This window comes from Prinia subflava, chromosome 6 (assembly GCF_021018805.1).
Source record: "Prinia subflava isolate CZ2003 ecotype Zambia chromosome 6, Cam_Psub_1.2, whole genome shotgun sequence".
In the NCBI taxonomy this organism is placed as follows: Eukaryota; Metazoa; Chordata; class Aves; order Passeriformes; family Cisticolidae; genus Prinia; species Prinia subflava.
This window is the reverse complement of record NC_086252.1, coordinates 11,117,306-11,140,777: the sequence shown is the minus strand read 5'-3', so window position 1 is coordinate 11,140,777 and position 23,472 is coordinate 11,117,306. Positions and strand designations below refer to the sequence as shown.

At 37.1% G+C, this 23,472-nt stretch overlaps 1 protein-coding gene across 2 annotated transcripts in view; it reads left to right on the top strand.

Moving 5' to 3' along the window:
• The window catches only part of RFTN2 (raftlin family member 2), a 30,175-nt gene continuing 6,703 nt past the window's right edge, over positions 1-23,472 (top strand). The window contains exons 1-9 of one of the 2 annotated variants that reach the window (XM_063400226.1): positions 1-503; positions 950-1,096; positions 5,980-6,163; positions 8,060-8,171; positions 10,076-10,388; positions 12,987-13,187; positions 15,499-15,620; positions 16,739-16,842; positions 22,193-22,271. In XM_063400226.1, the coding sequence (XP_063256296.1) occupies positions 958-1,096; positions 5,980-6,163; positions 8,060-8,171; positions 10,076-10,388; positions 12,987-13,187; positions 15,499-15,620; positions 16,739-16,842; positions 22,193-22,271 (1,254 nt within the window). In that variant the 5' untranslated portion in view covers positions 1-503; positions 950-957. Of the gene's footprint in view, positions 504-891; positions 1,097-5,979; positions 6,164-8,059; positions 8,172-10,075; positions 10,389-12,986; positions 13,188-15,498; positions 15,621-16,738; positions 16,843-22,192; positions 22,272-23,472 lie in introns of both variants that reach the window. The other variant, XM_063400225.1, reaches the window with a different exon arrangement.

Below are 23,472 nucleotides of genomic sequence, written 5' to 3'. Positions count from 1 at the left end.
GGATTCTGTTTGTTTAATACCTGGGAGTAATGGGAAACAAAGCTTATATATATATATATTCATATATGGTGTTGAAAAAGTCTTTCCCATATGAAATACAGAATATTTCAGTGTAATTTTTTTGGTGTTTTGTAAAACCAGTTACATGAATAAATTTTCATGATAAAGATTCTTATTGAATTTTCTGGACAAGAAATTACTACATATCTTTACACTATTACACTGTGTTCATGTTTGGGTTTTTTTTTTTTTTTTCCTCTGGATGAAAGTCCCGGTAGAAAGGAAATAGGAGCCAACTCTGAAATCTAAAATAAGGACTAAACAGCTTTTCATTTGCCTTTCTACCCTTTGAGATGCCAGAAGCAATTTCCTCTTGAAGCTGACTTCCTTTCTGGAAGTGATTTTCGTCTCCAACCATGTTGAGGCTCTTTTCTCATTCTTTCATTCTGACTAACTTGCTTTTTTCCTGTCTGACTTTCTACTGCAGTTGGGAACTTCTGGAGGTAAGTAATGACAGACAAGTTTCTCTCTAACTTTCTTTTTCAGTTCTTCTTCCCCCCTTGCCCCCCCTCACCCGGTCAGTCTAGAAGGACAAACAAAGCACTATTGGTGTCCTCTGCAAGGGAGCACTGATAGGGGCTGGCTGTAAATTGACGTGGCATGGAAAATCTCTGCTAGTTTGGAGCAGCTCTAATGTTGCTGCGAAATCAAGCCTACTCTTAACCAAGTTTGTAGCTTTAAATCATCATGAGCTTACTGCTTCTATATTAAAAATGAATGGAAAGTACCTTTGCTTTTTGGTCTGGGAGCTGGACTTTTTCTCTGTTTGGATTTACAGCTAATAGAAAAAAAAATCAAGGGGAATTATTTGGTTCCTTTTTTTTCCTGTAGTAAGAGCGACACATCTTGCTGCTCCCCCCACCTTTTCCTGCGACTTAATCATTTGCAGATCTTGCCATGGGGTGCGGACTGAGAAAGCTGGAAGACCCAGATGATAGCAGCCCTGGAAAAATCTTTTCTACACTGAAGAGACCACAAGTTGAAACAAAGACGGATTCTGCATATGAATATGTGTTGCTGGATTTTACTTTAGAAGGTATTCTTTTATGCTGTATCTTCAGTAATTTGAAATAAGAAGGAACAGGATTTAACTTAGTTTTGTCTTGTTTGACTTACAGTAAATCTTAGGCACTTTTATCAAAGCTAGCCAAAATGCAAGACTTTTATTTTGAAACACAAATCATGACGAAGGTTCTTACTTGTATAAAATGACAATGGAAACTGCTGAAGTATTTTTAACAACCAAACCCTCCAAATTATGCAACTGTCCTCGTTAAGGAAGCTGGCTAAAAACTGTTAAGAGATTTTTCCTAGTTTCCTGTGAGTCAGATACTGCCATCCGTACTCGCTTTGAATAGTTGTCTGAGTTCAGTGGGACGGTTCAGAAAATACACTGTGCCTGAGCCTTCATTGAATAACAATTTTTTAAAAGCACTCAACTTCCGAAAACAGGCTGTCATTGTCCTTGTTACTTTATGCAGAAGTAAGTCTGTTCCTCAGTTGTATATCAGGAGTAACTTCCCCTCTTACACCCACCGCAGTCTCTTGGTAGATGTTTCTGTAAGTCTGAGTTTGGTCTTACTTTTTTTTTTCCAAATGCTGTACTTGTAGTTGTTGAATAGTCTTTTGAAATTGTGACTGAAATGAAACAAAATCTGTATGCATAGCTAGAGGCAGACAGTGCTCTGTGGGGTACTTCCTTCCCGAGGGTGTCCCATCTCTAACAGAGCAACTCCCTGTTCCACAAAGTTGAAAACATAAACAAGCCCAGATGGCTGCCCTCAGAGAGCAGACAGCTCAGTTTTACAGTCACTTTATAGTAACTTGCATTTTGTAACAACCCAATCCACTGGAAATGCTTAAAAACAAGGATTTGGAGTAAATGCTGTTACTAGAAGGGTTGGATAGAGGGAAACAGTGTAAGTGCAGGTTTTACTGCAATTACAGGAATTTTTTCATAAACAAAACCTGGCTTCTGATTAGTTTTAACTCTTGTAATATTTTTATTTAGAATACAGGAGTATTTTCATTAAAAAACTGCAAGATACTAATAGAAGATATATTCTGCTAGGTTTAGTACTGGAAATCTAATTCTGTTCTGTTTATTTACACAAAAGTTTCTCACTGGCTTTTTTCTTTTGAAGAAGCAAAACTATTAAGTACATAGTGGTAAGATGTTGGAAATAAAGCTAGGCTGCCTGATGCATACATGGATTACCTACTAATCTACTGATATAAAAAGGATCAATTTTTTTGAAACTGAAGAGCATTTGGTGTTCTTAAATAGCCTCTGTTCCAGATAGTTTTGATGTGTTTTCAAGTTACAATTTCTAGTAGTATTGTATGAATTATTTGTTGTAAAAGTGGTTTTGACTTTTTAAGTAAAAGCCCATCAATCAAGTAAAATTAAGTGTATCTGTGTTTTAATAACCTAGCAGCACAGCAGTAAAGATCCATTTTCTGTTGTTTTGTCTGATAATCAGAATTGCTTTGCTTCAGTGGAATTATGAATATTAAATAACTGAGATCAGTTTCAGGTAATTGCCTTACTCCTTTTTAGGTTTCTCACTTGAAGTAAGTGGATTTGTAAACACAGGTATCTTTCTGTTGAATGGTTCTAGCTATGTGTGTGCCTAACCTTAAAATCTATTTTTTAAGTCCCTATTTTAGAGCTAAAATTAATACAGAAAAAAGCATGGTGTGTGTATATACTGTCTTGGAGGCATTTTTCAATTCTGAGTGTTTCTGAAATGGGGGGATTGGCTCCAGTACTGTGGAGAATCTACTGAGCCTTTTTCTTTTTTCCTTATACTTCAGTTGACTAGCTCATGTACTTGTAGTTATTTGAATATGCTTTGGCTAAATGAAACTGAGAGCCCTTTATCACTTCAGACCAAAGTTTTTGCTGTGCTGTAAGTTGTGTGTTTATGGCACTCATTCTGCTTTGCCTATTTCCGGAACAAAGTCTTCCCCTGCACAGGGGATTTCTGTGTGCTCCAGCGATTTCTTGCCACTGGGTCTTGCACCAAGTAAAACAGAAAAATCTACACTTACTAATATTTTAGGATTTTACAGTAAACCATATCCTGCATCAAGATAAAAGTATAGCAAGCATAAATGTGTTGCTTCATTTCAATATGCCTTATTCTGTGCTTTATCAGGTATATGCAATCTGAAGTCAAAATGAGCCTGCTGGGGAAACTTTGAGCAGTCCCTGATCTTCTCCCAGGCCATGATGCAGATTAGGTCAACCATGCTGTAGTCTGAATTTGCTGGCTGGAGTCCCTGTGCATCTTAACTAGTTATTAGCTGTGCACTGAACCTTGGCTTCTCCCTTCCTGGTCCCCAAAATGCTCTCATCCCTACTGTAAAAATTAGCTTTGAGTCCCATGGAGGATGCTGTCCATCAGGGGAATCCCAAACAAGAAAAATACAGCTAATTTTAAATTTTGTTAGAACGGAATAGTACAAAGAAAAGGGAGCAGTGGACTCTGAAGTGTAATTTTAAATGCTGGTCAATGACTGTAAATTCCAAGGTCTGGGTCATGAGGCATATCCAAATCACAAAAACAGCTGCTATTTTTTGGAGTCAGTTGAACCAGAAAGTAAAGAGAGTTTATTTCTACTAAGCAGAATGCTTATGCTTTATCCACTACCCTCCTTTTAGGGAAAAGAAGAAATACTGATGCAGCCTACTGAGATGACATGCTGTCACCTTCTTGTCACTCTGCATACCAGATGAATGTGTATGAAATAGCTGTTTTGTCATCCTCTTCAGTACCCTGCATCTGAGGCTTACCATGCAGCTAGAAAGCCACCTGGAGCTGCTATTGCTATAGTGTTGGCTACCTGTTGAGAGCACATCAGGAAGGATTTTTTTTATGAAAAAGGGCTTAAGACATCTATAAAACCAGGGAAGTGATGATCATATTGCATCATTCCTTCTTTTTTGGCCTGTGAGCTATGGAGCAGTTATTTCTCAATACATATCTACCAGTTTTACAATGAGTGCAATCATGGGATGAGGGGATTGCTAATGACAAAATATCCTCTCTTTACAAAAGGAGATAAGTGATACACTGTCTGCTTAAAGAAAAAGTGCAACAGCCCTGTCTTTATGACTGAGAATGACTGACAGTGTAGTTTAATAGGTTGAACTTACTGGTTATCAGCATTAAACCATCAATATGTGTGTTGGTGATAATTTTTAGTAGTGTGTGTTTCCTATGGTATAAGTTATTCTGGTTCCTCTTGATGGCTTTTTTGTTAAGACTCTTACAGTGACAAGCCAAGTAGGCCACCATTCCTTTGTCCCATTAGTAGAAATTGCTGTTAAAAAGCATTTGAGTGTTGTTGAAATACTAGTTTCTGAATACTAGTTCTGAAACACTAGTTTTTTAAAGCCCTCCGTAAGTGTGTGTATGTCAATATTATCCTCATTTTATAGTGGGAAAGCAGTATAGAGAGGCTTTACAGAACACTACTTGTGAATCAGCAGAGTTCTAATTCAGTTTATTAGAATAAAATATTAGTGCAAACTAAGGAGTCATATCTGGTTTATGATAGTTAAAAACAGTAGGACAGACAAACATAGTGACTTGCTTTGTCTTAGGTCCTTAAATTCCTTGCTATTACCAACCTGCACTAAATGCAGATAGACAAGAGAAGGTAGGAACAAGCAATTAACTCAACAAAGTGATGAGAGTTTTATGTAATTTCATTTATTTTATTTTATACATGTTTTAGATTACAGAATCAAAGGAGAGTTAGTGTATTTAATTACTTGCAGTTGTATGGTTTGAAAAATAATGTTCAGGGCAGCATGTTCAAGTTGTTTGTATCTTGGAAAATGTGCAGCAGGTCACTTAGTTTTGATTGAGGCATTCTTTAATGCAGATGGGCACTGGCCTTAATGCTTAGAAAGTTCTGCAGAGAGGGACCCATCAGAATCCAGACAAGCAGGCTGCTTGGAGCAGGGGCCACCAATAGACCAGCAGACTTCCAGCCAGGCTGTTTTGTTATCATAGCTCCTGAGTGCAAAAGATGAAAGCTTTGGCAAATCTGTGCTGGCATAATTACTCTTCTGCTGCTGTTTGTGTATGAGTATTGATTTCCTGCTTTCTGAGAGCATCTAGAGTTCCAGCTGTACTTGAGAGAAACAGGAATTACTGACCCATCAGACACTGTAGCAGAATGTCATCTGTTACCGGTGTGGAATCTTCCTTTTCTCTCTGCAAAAGCTGAGGACCATTCAAAAAAGGTTCTCCAAGAAGTTTTCCTTTTATGTCTGTAGTTTTCCCTAGCAATAATGTATTATCCAGGTGCTGCCTATTGATGCAAAATGCCTGCACATGGTGATAGGAGCCCTCCTTAAAAATCAGTGACAGCACAAAGTTTTTTAGGTTATGTGTAAGTGTGTTGAAAAAAGGAACTGGGACTGTCAAAATGTCAACTGATACTCCACAGATCACTTCTAAGGGGAAAAAAATAATGGAAACAAATCAGTTGTCGTAGACTTCAATCTGTTGTGGGAATTTACCTCAAAACTAGAATTGAGAGATACTGCATGAATATATTTAAGGCTTTGGCCAGACAAAATAGTTGCTTTGTTATGTTCAGCTCTATTATGTGTTCAAATGTTAACACAGCTTTTCAAGCTTGGCAGACCTTGATCAAACAGAAAATGTTGCCAAGTATGTTAAAAATAGATTATATTAAGTTATAAAAATAGGTATTTGAAGTAGTTGAATAGTGTTGAATCATCTGTGAATCTGCTTTTTCTGGTATAAATAGAACTGTAGTTTTTTAGTAAATGCCTGGGGCTAGGTTTTGTGTGGTTTACATAAAAGGAACTCACCCAAGATGTTTATAGACACTACACAATATCATGTGCTTCTCTTCTGCTTTCAATGCTTTTAGCTTCCTCAAATCCAGAAGTTATCAGGATCAGTTCTGTGTTGGATATAGCATCTCAGGTGGAAGAATATTACAGCAAGGGCTATGTTGTTGGAGCTGTTCATCCCATTATGCTGCCGATTGGACGGAGAAGGAATTTCCCTGCAAGCCACATGTATCGAGTAGTGCTGTCACGGTTAAAACCAAGGTAACAGTGAAATAACTTGAACACATTGATCCCTTACTGAAGCCATTTGTAAGTGGACTGCTCAGTATTCATAACTTATCAATTTGAAATGACTAAGAATGACTTAGCCAGTCAGATCAGCCAGTTAGTAATGTCTTTAATTAATGCTAAGCGCACAATAAGCTAATGTTTCCTTTGCCTTAGTAAATATCCTAACAAAAGTAACATCATCTGCCTTAGAATGTGCAGCAAATAAAAGATTAACCAAAATACTAGGAGAGTAATAAACTACTGTAAACTATCTCATGCCTGCTTTTTCTTGGTTTTCAAAACTTTTGTCCTTTCCCAGGGAAAAATGACATAGTTTGTGAATTACTTTATTGGGGTAGTTTGAGGTTTTTCCTTATTAAGAAGGAAATCATCATTCTGGATCAGAGGTCATACTTAAAAGCTTAGTTTTGACACTGAGGGAGAGGCAAGAGCTTGTTTATGTTCCAGATCCATGATCTTGTTTATTACTCCTGTTTTTACTGCATTGTAATCACTATGTGATGCTAAAGAACACATACAAAGCAATGTTACCATTCATTAGTTTCTTTGAATGCAAAGGAGATAACCTCTTGTTCTTGTTTTGAATAACTAGAAGAGTGGATTTCTTAGAGCATTAAAAGCTGTCAAGCTTCCCCTTCCCTCCTGAGTCCTCATGTGATGCACAAAGGTTCTTGCCTTTATTTGAGGGCTGGGATGGTGTGAACTGGAAGCTGCCTCGCTGCCACTCCATCAATGCTTTCCTAAAAGATTCATTTGAGAGAAATTCTCAAACCTTTGATTAAACACGCATTGTCCAGAGTATATGCTGCTCACACAACATAATCTTTATAAATTCATCTGCAAACAAGGTGAATGCTGTTCCTGTGGGCAAAAGGTTGAGTAAGAAAGCAAAATGCTTGCCCTGGAGTTGAGGCATCCAAGAGCTGACACTGCCAGCACACAGCTCCTGCAATTTGCCTTATTCCTGTAGATGTGGCATCCTTTGGAAGCTGTTTGAACCTTTAGGCCTGTAACTCTGTAGCCTACATGTGAAACTAGTGTAGATTCCAGTTTCCTTCCCAGGTGCCATAAGTACCAAGGCTGGTTTTGCTGTAGGCAAATACACCTTCTCTAACTACTGTTTGAAACCTTCATATTTGAATGTATCTAATTGATGTTCTTTACTAAATGAAATGATTATACAAAGGAAACATCAAATAAAATCCCATTATATTATTGGCATACACTAAATATTTTCTGACTAATAAAACAGCTGGCTTTAGATGAAACATGAGTACTATTCTGTAACTTTAAATGGAAGTTAGTTTGCCAGCTTAAATATGAGAGATTTAAACATTATTTAACCCTCAGTAAGTGTTTTTGTTTTTTATTCCTAGTATTTGCCTGTACTGTTTCATTTAACAGCTGCAGCTGTGCTTTAGTTAGAAAACTAAGCACCAGGATGTTAACAATGTAAAAGGACCATTTCTGTTCATGGTGTGTTTTCTGCAAAACTGAACCTGCTTTGTGGTTGCTAAATTTATAGTTTAAATTTGTGTGTTTTACATTGTCAGAGATTTTTGCATTTATTTATTAAAAAGGCAGAGCTGTTTGTCAGTAAAACTCAACTTCCAAAATCTCTCTGCATGGTCTTCAGATGAAATTCCTGTTAAATATTAATATTCTTTTCCTGGCATTGAAGCACATAGTACCCACCAATTTGTGTAAGAAATAAAACAAAACACCAAAACCAGTTCTAAAAAGTATGAAGAAGCATTGTCAGGATTTCATTCATAACTATTCCAAAAGAAAAGAATTCTATATGCAAGCATTTGCTCAAGTTGGCAGCAAACTCCTGACAAAGACTGCTTTCTTTCTGTGTTCTAGCCAGAAGCACGCAGCACCCAGAGGACAAAGGCACCCCAGGCTAGTGATTGAGGAATGTCCTTTAACATATGAAACACTGACAAATGAAGTAGTGAAAGAGCTGCTAGAAAAGGTAATGGAGTTTTTTCAAACTTCTCTTCAGATTTTTTTTTTCTGTCATACATATACGTTAAATTTAGTGGTTGTGCTTTTAGTTTTGTATTTATTTTGTAAAAGCTACAAAACTTTTCTCAAAGTGAGAAAAGAGTTACTTTTTGTAATGTAAGACTAAGTATCCCTGTAAAGCTCTGGAAGTCTTCACTGAGAGCAGAATCAGGTCCAAGCTTGGTCACTCTTTATAAAATACTTGTATGATGTGTGAAGTTCTATGTTTCTTCTGAGATAAGTACCTAAGAAGAAATGTTCTTTTCATTCTTTAACAAAAAATACAACATGTATAGGAACTATAATTAATACTTACTTGACAAAGCTTTTGAAAACATTGTATAGTTACAGTAGACTTACAGTGGAATGCAAGTTATAGTTCTGGTTCTTTTTGTGTTTAACTTCTGCAAAATTGAAGACTTGCTGAAACAGGAAGCTATTGTTATTACAAGAGTTAGTGCTATCTTGTACATTAGTTGCCAAGGAAGGTAGTAGAAGCAAAAGCATATTGGAAATCTTTTGAAATTTCAAAGATGGTTAGAGTTGTTTGTATTTTCTAAATGGCTTGTTTTGACTTTGTCAGGAGTTTCAAATTTAAAATGTGATTACATTATGCACTTATAATATATATACCTATTCCAAGTTGGTGGTGTAGTGTACCAAAGATTAGAAGGAAAAACACATTTGAAATGGGCAGTGATGGAGTCTTGAAGCCATATCTCTTACAGAAGTAATGCGTGAGAATAATTTGATTTTAAAATGCTCTTAGTTTTAAAAAGACAGAGCCATTAATCCAGTCAAATCTTAGTACGTTTTTTTTTTTAAGATCTGAAACAATAAAATTTTCAGCAAAAAGATTATCGTATTGTCTATTTTTTTCTGTTGCTTGTTAAATTTGTAACTATTTGGGTTGTCCTTGAAGCAGCAGCTCTGTATATATAACCACAGTGACTGGCACATGGTATTGTTGCTGTACATAAATAATGGTAGTAGATAGGCTGAAGTGTCACTGGCCTGATACTAAAAATGATTGCAGTATCTTCAACTGTTTGATTTTTCCTCACTCGGGGGATTAATAGTTAATGTGAGTAAACTGAATAAAGATCCTTCCCCCTCTGCCCTCACTTAATCCAGTACTTGCCATGTGATGTCCTCTTTCTGAGCTGAAGCTCCTGTATTTACCTGTGAAGACTTCACTTCACAGAGGAGCTGGTAGCACAAGATGTCAGTGGGGTCTGCTTCCTAAACGGCAGCACTCCTTAAAGCAGGAAAAAACCACCTTCAAGAAGACACATCCCACAGGTGGCACAGATGTTACAGGTGTATATTGAGACTTCAGTCTAGAGAAGACACCACTGGCTGAAATAAGAGGGTTTCCATTTGCTTCTAGCTCCCTCCTTTCTCTGCTCCTCCACTGTCCTCAGTAATAACAATGCTGAGTAGCCTCAAAGGGAACCAGGAATAATGGCTCATGGCCCATGACAGAGGCACTGCTGTGGTGTTGGAGGTCAGTACTTCTAGTATGTCTGGCATCACATATTTAGAGAAATACTATTTATTGCTCTGCTCTACTGCTTATCAATACAACACAGTAAATAAAATACTTTGGCTTTGTTCTAAATGAAGACTGTGAAGTCAGTACTAGTGTGGGCCACCTTTCTTGGCCTGACTCCAAAGATGTGCTGGAAAACTTCCACTTACTTTGAAGCAGGGACAGCATCAAAGACAAGCCACCCTTCTGTAATACAGTGTTATGCCTTTATGTCCTCAGCAGTTCAGTCAAGTGGTTTGTGTTATGTACAAGTTTTAAAGAAGAAAAAGGTCTATCCAATTCTGAAATGACTTTGCAGCTAAGTTTATGTTGTATTACAGGTTAATGAAGCTGCTAAAAGAGGAAAGAAGTTTGTGGGATTTGTAACACAACATTTTCCTCAGCCTAAAGCCTGTAATGGAACAAGCACAGATGGAGGTGCAGAGCTGGAATCAACACTGGGCAGAAGAAATAGGGAACACAGAAGAGAAAACTTTGATGAACACTGTAAAAACTGGAATGAAGGGGCGCTGAGTGGTCACTCGTCCGAGAGTGGGATAGAGGAGGAAATGCATGGAGAAAGCAGGCTGTTAGAGGATTCAGATTTCCAGTTTGGAAAAGAAGTCAGCCCTTCTAAACCACGAAAAGGAGATGGTAATAAATGCTGCTTGTTTGTTTGCAGAAATAAGGTCTTTTATTGAGTTGTTGAGGTGTTGGAAAAAAAAGAAGAACGTCATTTTCTGTTGTATGAAATGCTGGTTTTGGAAGATGCTCCTACACATGCGTATGTAAATGCATACATATTTCTAAAAGAGTGCCAGTAAAAGAAGCAGAAGGAATACTTACCTTCTGCTTTATGTATGTGAGCTGTGGTAATACATTAAAATGATATTTCAGTTTTCATATAGACTATTATAGATGTACTGTCAGAATTCTAGTTACCAATTTAAAGAAATAAAGAAAACCACAAACAAACCCCCCAGAATCACCCACGGTGTAATCATGGTTTGAAATGTGGTGCAAACAGAAAGGTGTTTTGTTCAATATGTGTATAACAAACATGTGGCAGTAGAAATCCTTCCTTATAGAAGGATGCAATTGTTATAAAATATTTTCTGTAATGCACATGTAGTTTTACTCAATATTAATTTATAAATACATAATGATTTCCAAGTATGTTGTGATGCCAGTTGTGCCTGTTTCAAAGCTGACAACGAAGAGAGCCCCTTCCAGCTAGAGCCATAATTTTACATGCTTCCAGGCAACTGACGCAATGTACAGCAGATAAATCCGTTCATAATGGATTCTTTCTGGTTAACGTGCCTTCAAGAAGTGTCCTGAAAGAGATCACTGAAATTAATGCATTGACCATGAAATCGAAGACAATAATTGTTACAAAATGAATTTCTTAGAGAAAAGTAAGCATTAGAAGTATAGGAAGGAAAAGCATAATTGAAAAAATGCTGGTGTTGTGATAGACAATGTAGCTGTAGAAGAATGAGGTGCTTGGTGTAGTGTGTGTAAAAAATGGCCTGAAACATTGACTTCTGGTCCTGAAACTCTGAGGCCTCTTGGCTGCCAAGAGAAGGTAAAAAGGAAGAAGTCATCTAAGAGAACTAATGCAAGACACAATACTGTGGAAAGCAGGCAGCATGAAACTTTCATATCAGGCTGCATTCCTGTATGAACCAGGCATGTTTTAATTGCTCTCAAAAGGAACATTTTCACTTTGCTGTTAAAGCAGCCTCTCCAGTTTGTAGATTGTGAGAATAATGACTCTAAGCACAGAGATAATCAATGCCCCTCTCATTTTTAACACTTTAGTAAATGAAGTTTTTCTACAAGTGAGCCTTTATAGCATAATCTGTTAAAGTTTAACTCTTTTCTTACAGCTTGCTAAATAGAGCAGAATAGAAGTCCTGTAAGAAAGAAGGGAAAACTCTTGGTTCTGTTCAGGGCAATTGTTTGTGCAGGCTGGTGTGACCAGATAGATCAGCGGCCAGTGCATCCCCTACATGCAGTGTTCTCAGGAAACTTGAAAAAGCTTTGACAAGGATATGCCAGGCTTCTCTACACTAGGCAGATAGAAAATCACTGGAGTTCATAAGATAAAACTTCTGGAAACCCTATCACCTTTCTTGGTCTATGTTTTATGTAACCATCATTTTGAAAATACTGATGTAAGTTTTCCAAGGCAGTCTTACATGTGTGTAGGTATATACTGCTATGCCAGTGTGCCACTTCCATTTAGCTCTGCCCGAAAGAGGCAAAATTGTGTCAAGTTATAGATTTGGGAATTATAAGTATGTATTTTTACTGTTATTTTGGTCTTTGGACTATTCTATTGAACTTTGACTATAATACATTGCTTGCAGAGGTAAATTTCTGATAGATGTGAGGAATTGAAGAGTTGTATTGGGGAACAGGGTTTTTTTTTTCTGAAGGATAAGGAATTCCTTTGTTTGGACAGTGAAAACTTCCATGTTTAGAGGTTGGTTTGCCTTGATTTAGGCTGCCCAGCAGTATTAGGCAATCTGAGAATATTTCTGGGCAACTGCTTTGTGTTACTTCTCTACACCAGTGACATACAAGTGTATTTATAGAACACACTCACGTAGCTAGGATTTCATAACTTTCTGATTAGTGATTGTGATTTCCTAAAATCCTATGGATATCTTAATGAGTGCTTGCTTGTGACTGGTTTTGTTACAATACTCTGTTAATACCTAGACAGAAAAACAATTTGAGGACATGTTGGCTTTTTGTTCTTAACTTCCACTGATCATCAGTTAGTACAGGAAAATCCCAGAAAGTAACTAATTACACTGGTTCTTAACTTCAGAAATAATGGGTAAAAGTCAGTACAAGACATTCCTTATATTTTCAAGCTTAGAATTTTTTTTTAATAATTGCAAATATTTGTAGCCAGAAGTTCCACAAGTGGCAGAGGTGAAGGCTGCTTCCACTGGGTTTTTCTTAGTCCTTGTATGTTTTCTTTATGCAAATCTCAACTACCTGAAGAATTCAGTGACAGCCCAGCTGTAATGCGTTCACATTTTCCTGATATCCTAAAGTGTACTTTCCCTCACACTTTGTCCTGAGTGTGTTTAGGTCTTAAGCAGAGCCACATTGAGAAACAATTATTGAAACTGTTGCTTAGAATTAGAAAACTATGTTAAAATAGGAGACTAGTAGTATTACTAATTTTGGAGCACTATGTTTGAGGTTCATTCTTCCTTTCTCTCTCCTTAGACAAGCTCTATACAGTCTTCAATGTTTTTGATGATGATTCTACCTGCTGGACCTACCATGAAGGTGTTTTGTCTATGAAAGTAACAAGGAAGGGGCCAGTTGTTAGTACGCTGGAAGCAGACTGGCTAGAATTAACTACATTTTATTATAAACAAGGATTGGCCTTAGTTGATTCTTTTGTACACTGGGAAACTTCTAAAGGTGAGTACTGGCCCAGGATATCGTGAAGCTTTTGCTTGTTTACATAGAACTACGTAACTTGAAAAAAATTGTGATTATATTTTGCTTCTTGATGGAACACTATTTATGTATACATGTCCAGCCAGATTTGTAACTGCCCAGAAAATAAATTACTCCCTTTTAGGTATCAGAATCCTAAATTTATAATAGACTAAGTAATTGAAAGTTTTGCTTTATCAAATTGACAATTGTCAAAGCAGCAAACTAGAGTAGCTTTATAACAAAATAAACCTTTTGTGCTAGTTCTTCTGGTTTGGTTTGTGCTTTCTCAAGGAAAAGACAATGGGATGAAAAGTGTTTAGAACTCTGAAACTATTGCTGGTAAAATATGTAATTGGGAGATTCATTTCCATTTGAACTGGATTTGTCTGAAAGCCAGAAGTTAAAAGTGTGTAAAAAACAGTAGGTAGCTACTGTTGTACAATTACTTGAAAAAAGAGTGAAGAAAATGGTAGTTACCCTAGTGTTCACGGTACAAACCAAGACAAACTGACATGATTCATAAATTCCAAAACAATTAACCATTTTAACAAATCTTGTTTGATAGCAAACCTACACTTTATACATCACTAAGCTGATGCTTTGGTTGGCTTTGCACCTGTCTTGCTTGTACTAAGTTGCAAGTTGTTGATGTTCCTTTAGAATTAATTATTGCAGTGTAAGCAAGCAAAATACAGGGTTGCAGTGGAGAAAAGTCTTGTCACATGTTTGTTGGAAAGGTTTCAGGGACCTTAAACAGTTTTTGCAATGCTCAGGATGATTAGCAAGTGCAGTAGATAATTAATAATGTATTAAAGTGGCTTTCATCTGTCACTTTGTCTGCTTTTTACACTAATTATATGAGGAGCGTAAAATTATTGTCAGTTTGAGTAGTTGTTATGTTTACTATGCCTTATGCTTTTTTCTGATAATTTTGATTTAAAACAATATGCACTTCTCATCCCCTTTGCAAAACTTGGATTATTGAAGACCTTAAATTAAAAAAAACCTGCAAGACATAAGATCTTTGCAAGTTAAATTATAATTCTTCAAAAACAAAAGCTTGACACTAATGACAACTCTTCAGTTTTCATTGCTCTCCATGGTTTTAAGTGTGCAGCTTTTTCTGCAGTGAGTTTAGTGTCTCAGAGGCACATAAGCTCATCAATGTAGATTTACTTCTGATGGAGTTTGGCAGCTAGTCCCTCTCAAACTCTGTATTTTGTGCACATGAACAGTCTAATGCCAGTCTGTAACAATCACCTTTTTTACTCTGAAACTATTATTCCTATTTACTTAAGTCAGTGGAAGAACCAAATTTCCTTTGGTGGAGGGGAGGTGAGAATTCAGACTTGTAGTTTTCAATATGGAGTTTTTTTAGAGCTGGAAAAGAACTCTCTGGCTGGAGATCTGTTACAGTTCACTGAAGGGTGGTTTTGGCAGCTGTTGAAATTAATCTCTGCAGCTGTTGTCCAACAACAGTTTTACAGCCTTCCCATTCCCCCCAGAGAGAGCCTACTGCTCCTCTCTGTGTGAATAACTGCGTCTTTAATACCCAGGTAATAACATACCTCATCCAGTATTGGAGGGGATTTAATGCTCATATTCTGAGGACTATATAATTTTGCTGTAGCAATTTAGTTTGTTAGTCAGTTGTCAAAGTAAATCTTCCCAAAAGGCTTCCCAAAGGCTGTCAGGAGAAGCAAAAGCAAAAAATGAACCAGTACTTGATGCACAGCTTTAGTTTGGGCCAAACGGATGCTACTGGGCTTTGACATGTGGGTCAGGGAGTTGTGCTCTGAAAGTTCCTTCCCATCAGGAATCCTCCTACAATTACTGGTTTCAGGCTTTTCCTGTGGCCATTTCTGTATTTAAGTAGCTGTAGTTGGGCCTTGCACTTAATGATTCACTCATTTTTGTGCTCTCTCCCACCACACCAAAGGCCACAGTTCTTGTCAGGAAAACAATATTGAAGTCGAGAAAAAGGGTTGTGCCCATCCTCTGCAATGGATATGTTAAATACTGGAAACTGGAATTCATACTGGAGTATGGCAGGGGTTAATGCTTGTAAGAAAGTAGCTCCTAGTTCAATTTCTATAGAAAAAGGGATTTTAATAGTAAGTTGACTTGCACACTCCATAAATAACCACAAATTTGAGTTGCTGATTCATTTAATTTTATTTTAGAGGACTAAATTTAATTTTATTTTGGAGTTCAGTGAGAAAGAAACATCTTGTGTACATCTTGGTAATCTATTAACCTAAAACTTAATGCTTGTTTTTTATGTCCACAGGGGATTATTTGCCCAAATCTTTAGAAGGATTATTTATCTATGAAGAAGAAGGTGCTGGGGTTCCAGGTTCTAACAGGAAAGGAAATGATGCAATAGTTGTTGAACAATGGACAGTCATTGAGGTAAATAGGTGATGATTTAGCAGTGCTATTTCCTACTTGTATTTTTCTTTGTTTTTTCCTTTAGGATGCTGGTACCAGTGTTCCATAAACATTCAGCATGGTTTCCTGAAGTCACCTGCCTAGGCTTAACTAAAGCCCTCCCTGAATGATAAAAATAAAATCAGATTTTTGGGCATTAGTAAATATGCATAAAAGGAATATGCCTGAGGAGTTCTGGCTTGACATTTGTAAATGTTCATACCAACAAATACAACTAGCAGAGAAAATTTCTTGGGGTTTTTTTGTGTGTGATTCAGACCAATTTAGGTGTAATTTCAGCAAGTGCAGGTTACATTGATAGTGTGAAGTATTTTTTTAAAAGGGTGAGAAAATAGCTAGAACTAGAAAAACAAGAGAAAAGGGGTAGTGAATTAATTCAGTATGATATTCAGATGTGTTTTTATGAAAATTTTACTGACAAGTATGAAAGACTTGAGTTTCCTAATAAATTTACATCTACTGCTGTAGTAGGTTACAGCAATAAGATTACTTAAATTACTCTTTAGAAATACTCTAATCTTTTAGGATTATTGGTATGAATGATGTCTCAAAGCAGTTGTTGTTGGATTAAGGTCTTACTTTTAAAATATCCAGTGGTAAATGCATTTACCAGTGGGAAACAAAATCAATATCAAAGTAAAAACTTGTCTATTAAAAAAAAAAACACCACCAAAAGACCCACCAAAACTTTAAGTATGTAGCTAAGTGAGATGCTTACTTTTTACATATGGAGTAACAAATGTGAAGGTGTCAATTGAGACACCTAATTATGGTGCTTAAAAAGTTTTAGGCACCAATTTAGCAAAGTGACAAGTTTAATGAGTGAGATGTGCTTTCAATTACGTCTTGATGAGTCAGGGCTCATACCTAATGTTAATAAATTCTGTTTTTATGGATTTTCTAGTCTTGAACTTTTAAAGTTGTTTTCAGTTTGAAATAATCAATCTCCATCAAACAACAGCTTGATGTCATCTTAAAGGATATCATTAAAAGTGAGAGGGGAGGTGTTGTAATTGTGTAGAAATGCAAATAAAACCTGTACAGAGTCTCTTTACTACTTTTTATAATTATTAATGTAGGGGTGTGAAATTAAAACAGATTATGGACCTCTACTACACACGCTGGCTGAGTTTGGATGGCTCCTGACCTGTGTCCTGCCTACACCAATTGTACGACATGACAGGTACCCAGACTATTGGTTACAGCTTTTTTTGGGTGTGTATGTCTGAGAATTATCAAATAATTACTTGCATACTAAAATGTAAAAGGAAGAAAAATGCTGATGATGTTAAATGTATGTTAAGCTTAAGATGTAAGTAGCATTTTCATGAAATGCTTTGCTACATCTGCTTAGGACTACTGATTTCAGTGAGTCTAATTCTAAATTTAAAATACATTGTGTAAATCTAAACATGAAAGATTTTATTTAGGAACCTTTTTATCACGTACCCAGTCCACAGCAATGGGGTTACTCATGATTCCACCAGAAGCAAGTGTTGAAATGTTTCAGTAGTTTAGGACCGTGGTGAATGACTGATTTAGACTAAGGGAAAACTCATGTTGTCACAAGACAGTGATGGAGTATTTGTTGCAAATTAGGGCAGAGAATGTGGTAATCCAACAAGTTATTGGGCTCTTTCTCTTCTCTAATGTAGACATTATGGTTCACCTCAAAAGGCACTCTTGCTTTCATCACAGCATCAAGCTAAAAAATGGCAAATGGAACACTAAACCAAACATTCTTAATGCTTCTGTTCTCTCATCCTTTTTTACTTCTTCAACCATTAGATTAAGATTGCCAAGCTTCAAAACAAACAAATGTACCGAGGCAGGACTTAGGACTCATTAACAAGTGTGGAAAGAGTGGATGACTTGAGTCATCTTTGGATCCCAGACTTCACTGTGTTAAATCAAGACACCATTAAAAAGATGTGAGTGAAAGATTCTAAGAAGGCTGCTGCAAGAAAGTGGAGTTCTGGTCAAGTGATTTGACATAATTAAATCAACTCACCCCACGTAAGAAGGAGGCTTTTGTGATCAGGAAATAAGTGTTAGCGGTTTTTTGACAGTTTTTTTTCTAGTAGTTGATTTTAAGCAACTGGTTAAATGCAAAGACAAAAGAAGTTGTGGTAAAATGTGCAGTGTTCTGATGGTTATGTTTTTTTTAAGGATCTCTCTGTTTTGTTTTCCTCTGGAAGAAGCAGTTTCCAGAATGTGTAACAAATGGTTATCCTTTAATTTTCTTCAATAATTTTGTAGCCTAAGTGTATTACCTTTGAACATAGTGACTTATAGGCTATACAAACTACTGGGCCTGGTGTTCATAAACAGCTGAATTTTTGGCCAAATCTTAGGGCTTGAGAGTAAGTCTTCAGAATCTGGGTGTAATCTTTGAAAAATGGGAGGAAGATTTTAGTAGTCATGGTGTGTTCTGAGTCATAGGATGAAAGATTATTTAACTTGCAACCTTTTATGTCCCACAAGCATTGTTACTGAACCCATCCCCACAGGGCTGGGACAGCAGGGTCGGGAATGTCCTGAGCAGCTGTTGAGTGACACTGGGAGTGTCAGCCCGTGCTTGCAGCACATCAGCTGGTGCTGGTTTGTACCTCAGAAATCACAGAGCAAAGCCAGGGCTAACTGAAAAGTGCTGTAAGACAAAAAATAGGATGCAGTGCTGTAGGAAGCATGAACAGATTGATCAGGCTGGAGCTGTTCCTTGAATTAGTGAGAAAATACCAGGAAGATATTTAGGTCTCAAACAGGGTTGTGTCCCAGATGTGAAACAAGCAGAGCATTAATGGCAGTGCTCATGCTGAAGGGGCTGTATCCTGGCCAAATCTGAAACTGGATTCATTTTGCATCCACACTAGAGTAACTCAGCCAAATAAAAAACATTTGTTTTCTGGCCTAAATGGTTGAGTAGGAGTCTGTATGAATTGTCTAATGCTTGTTGTCCCACTGTAGCTTGTGAGTTACTCTTGGAAGAAATAGGATGAATCATGTTTTGTGTGCCTGTAGTATATGTCATATACAGCAATTCAATTTGCTTCAAAAAAAGGCAAAAAGCTTATTAGCAAGAATTCCTAATTAGGGATTAAGAATTCATGAGAATCAGAAAATGAATGTCTTCCTGTTCTGATAGCTGAGTAGTGACTGATAACTACTATTTTTAGGCACTGATGTTGGTATCTAAAGAAGAGAAGAAATTCCTGGATGGTCACTGTGTGTCTGCTGTGAAAGATGCCATTACTGTGATGGTGGTGGCTTGTCCTAGGAATTCAAAAGGCTTAATAAAGAAGGACACTTTATGCTGCTCAACAGCTGGTTTTTTTCCCAGACTCGAAACTCTGACCTCAAAACCCAGTCTGAATATTAAGAGGCTTCAGAAACACTGAAGAAACAAAATCAGCAACAATTTTCGGATGATCTGGCAAAATGATATTTTCATGTTTATTTCTAAAATAGAACTTGTGCATAGTATTTAAAGAAAAATATGTCTATTATCCCCATTTTTATTCACTCCTCTATTCTGTCTTCCTTTTCTCCTAATTTATTGCAAAATTTTCCCTTATCTCAGATCTTTTGAGAGTATCTAGAAAAACTGTGCTTGTAAATTAGTGCTGCTGCAGTTTTTAGTATGTTATTACCATGAGTTTGTAGAAGTCCATACATGTTTGTAGTTGAAAATTAGAACTGTTTTTAAGGCTTTTTAAATTTTTCATGGAATAGATCCTTTAAGCCAGGACACTTAGTATCCCAGGCTGGTGTCTGTCTCAAAACTGAAGATCTAGATGCTATCCAGTTCCAAAGGAGTGCAAAGATTTATTTTGAGAAATTAAGAGGAAAAAAACCTAACAAAAATAATTTAAAAACTACATGAAATACATGAAATGGTGAAAATAATTTATCCTATTCCCTTTGTTAATTTTCAGAAAATCTTGTGTAACATCTGTTCTATTTATATATCAAATATTCGTGCATTAAAAAAATGGATCTGTCAAAACCAGAGCCATGGGCAGTACTACTGAGCTTGTAGCTTCATGGTTGTTTTGGACGACTTAAATATAGACATGTGAGAGGACACAGTTTTTGCCCATACAGCATAAGCAGACAAACAAATTGCTGGTGTTTCAACAAAAGGGTCTCTGTTGCTCTTGATCACTCTTAAAAGAAAAGACAGGAAAAAGGCTTCAGCAGCCTTACTCTGCAGTGACCTTTACTTCCCTTCACTGATTACTGTAGTCCCTGAAAATGGGTAGGGCAGACTATGGGCCATGGAGTGCAAATACAGTGACTTTAGGTAGTGAGCCAGGATAATTTAATAACCATAATCTATGTTTTCAAAATGCCCTGACTTATGAGGCAAAGAGGGAGTGTAGAAATGTGAGGGAAACTAAGGAGCTTCCCTTGCTCTGAGCACTTTTTCTCATTTAAATTCTGTGGAAATCCCACTGTCATTGAGTTCTTTGTGAATTAAGCTCATAGCAGCTTTGTCGTGTGCGGCATTTTAATAAGGTCAGACTTAGAAATTTGTTAATTTACTTCTTGTCTACTCACCATCGTGTCCTTTTTCTGTTCTAGTAGAATTTGTACAAGCTGTAGCTTAATGTTTGGGTTTTTTTCTTTTCTCTGAAGGAATGCAGACACTGTTACAAAATAAGCCTTAGGCTCTTCCCCATGCCAGGGACTGTGCTCAGCCTTGTTGCTTGGAAGAGACGTTTTTGAATTGATCAAAAGAGACATAACTGAGGCACAGAGAAATACCTAGCCAAGTGGAATAAGGTTGCAGGATTGCAGATTTCCTTGTAATGACATAAAATCTAAACACTTTTTCTTTTAATGAATGCAAATAGTGAGGTAGGGACTCTTGGAACAGGAAACCTTGTTAAGCTTAAGGAAATGAATGAATTTGTTCTCCTGCATTTTTGTTTTTCCCACAAGCTGGAGTTGTAGTTCTCTGTTCTCTTCCAAGGAAGACATGCAACAATATGCCATGACCTGAGTTCAGCCGGACTGAAAGGAAGACTTTGAGGGGCCAAACACAATCACAAATCCATCGTCACTGACTATTGATCTGAGTGGCTGTCTATGCAGAGAAGAGTACTAGTTTGTGTACTTTCTCAGAGCTCACTTCCAGCAGCTTTACTAGGGCATGCTGTTAACAAGCTCTTCTGAGCTCATAGGAATAGTTTTCGTCTCTGGTTTTTCTTGGAGCAACTCCCTGAAGTTAAATACAAAGTAACTGTTGGTTGTGAAACGTGCATCGGTTACCTTAACTTCATGTATGTGTTGGTTACCCTTGTCACATATCCATATTGAAGTAAAAACTTACATTGTTTTAGTAGTTTTTTCTGTAATGTTATGCATAATAACATATTCACTGTGTTTTATGGAATAGGTAGACTCATACATACTTCAAATGAAGTCTCATCTCTGGTGTTTCTACTTTGCTACTTATATTTACTGCACTGTTAAATCTGTAATCATGCTTTTGCCAAACAATTTCAGTGTTTTGCCTCTATATGCCTAAAGATCTTACTGAATTCTGCCCAGAAGCAGTTGGAGGGAGAAGAGCTTATAAAAATGTAGTATCTGATATTTAGAAGAGAACAGGAGTTTTTAAAGTCTTCTTATTCTGGAGTTCTTGTCTTGAAATTGTTTCACTGTCAGTGAAATGTGGAGTTGGGGTTTGTGTTGTGTATACTGTCAGTGTGGTGACATGTATTTCTGGTGGGAAGGTGATGGACATACATTAAAACTTAGAGGATGTATTTATTACCACCACTAAGGGGGTGTAATGCTTATGAAACATCATATCAGCAATATCTGGTCTGGGGAGCAACTTCACATGCCATGGTTATTTTTCTACAAGTATTCCCTTTTGGAAAAAACCCAGCACCTTTGCCTTGTCTACCACAACAGTATTAGCATCTGTAAAAGTTCCAGGGCTGAAGTTGCTCTTTTTTTTCTCCCCCCCTCTTTATTTTTCTTACTAAAATATTTTCTTGTCCTGCCTATGCCAGTACCTCCCTCGTACAAAACACCTCCTGTCATTCATCTCATTCTTCATGTAAAGCTTACTAAAACTGAGCTGAAGCCCATTATCCATAGGAGATGAGGCAGCAAGCTTATCCTGCTGTGTCAGTGAGATGACATTTTACAACCTCTGTGTAGCAGTAAAGAATGTGAAATCCCAAGTTTCATAGCACCAGGTATTGAGAGATTTGCTGAAGCTGTGGATTTATTAAGATTGGGCCTGGTTGTAGTGATACTAATAGGTAGTAATGTGTTGCTGTATATTTAACAGTGAAGATTAAGTTTAAAAAAGACTTGTGAAGTCACCTTGACCCAGTTCTGTGTGTCTGCTTTTAAAAAAATACCATTATAGAACCGTTGGGGAATTAAAAAAACTAGATAATACTTTGTTCTCTTTTCAGTCATGGACCTACACGCCTCCTTAAAGCTGACTTTGAATATGTTCATGACAATTATTGCCTTTAAAAATGGTAACTATTTTCTTTAAATTTTAGTGAAGGAAATCTGGCCACAAAGCAAGTAATTTTTCTCCAGAGACCTGTTATGTGGAGTTCTGCTGTCCAGACACTGGAGGTGAGTAACTTATTTGTGGTAGTAATATTAAAAAATGAGTACTTCATGTAATGGTAAGATACAAAAACAAAGTAGACTTCAGAAGTAACAGGGGAGAAAAATGGCAGAACAGGGTTTCCCCTCAAACAAGTTCAAGTTTGTGAACATGTTTTTTGCAGCTGGATCTCATGTTGTTTCTTCCTTCAGCTGTTATTTTTTAAACCATGGAGAAAAGCATAATGAATGCTGTTTCGTGCTAAGGACTTACCATGTCTCAGGTGAATGAGGCTGGCTATCCTCTATTTCCTTGGAAATCTTTGGGGAGTCTTAAAAGTTCTGATCAAAATCCTGCATGTCTTGTGCACGAAACAGAAAACCATTTTGACCTTCAAAACATCTACTTTCATATTTTTACAAGAGAGGAGTGTTAAAGCTGTGCTGGAAGGGATACTGTAATCTGCAGGTTAGCAGAGTTGAAGGGCTGTTATTGCATGAAAACGTGTGAGAGAGCTAGAGGCTGTAAAACTCCTGCAGCTGAACTTCAACAATTCCTTGGCCCTTTTGAGTGGAATTCCCATAACAGTGGTTGGATCAAGTGCTTTGAGATGAAGTGACTGCCAGTCTCCACATTCTGCACAAAGCCAGTGTCACAACACTTACTGCACCTGCACAGTTCTGCAGTGGATCCTGCTGTGCCCAGAGAAGGGTGAACTCCTGGTGGGCTTTTCTTTGACAGGTCTTTTGACATACTGTGGTGGGTCCCATTTTTGGTTCTTTCTGGTTTTCAGTCAGCCTTTTTCTATTCAACATGTCTTTCCTGTGATCATCTTAAGCAGTTAGGAAAACTGAATGTTTTCACTCATGTCCAGCAGCAGAGTAGTAACTTTACAAACTCATTCATGGCATGTAATTATATGGCAGTAATACCTAGCTGCTTCTTTCTCTATTTGTATGAATATCTCCATAAGTCTAAATTTCTTGCATTTCTGCTTGATCTTTCTCTGTGTTTTTACTGTCTGTTCAATGTGTTGCCATCATCTGTGTTTTCCTTTGTTTAGTGTTTCTAAAATATACTCTTCCTTTTTTTGTTCTTATCCAGGTTTCTGCTTATCTCCAGCCTAACTTCCTTCTCACCATGTCCCCTGATAATTAGTACTTCCATGCCTGGAAGAACTTGCTTTCAACATGCACAGTTCAAATCCTGCTTTATTGTTTTTGTCTC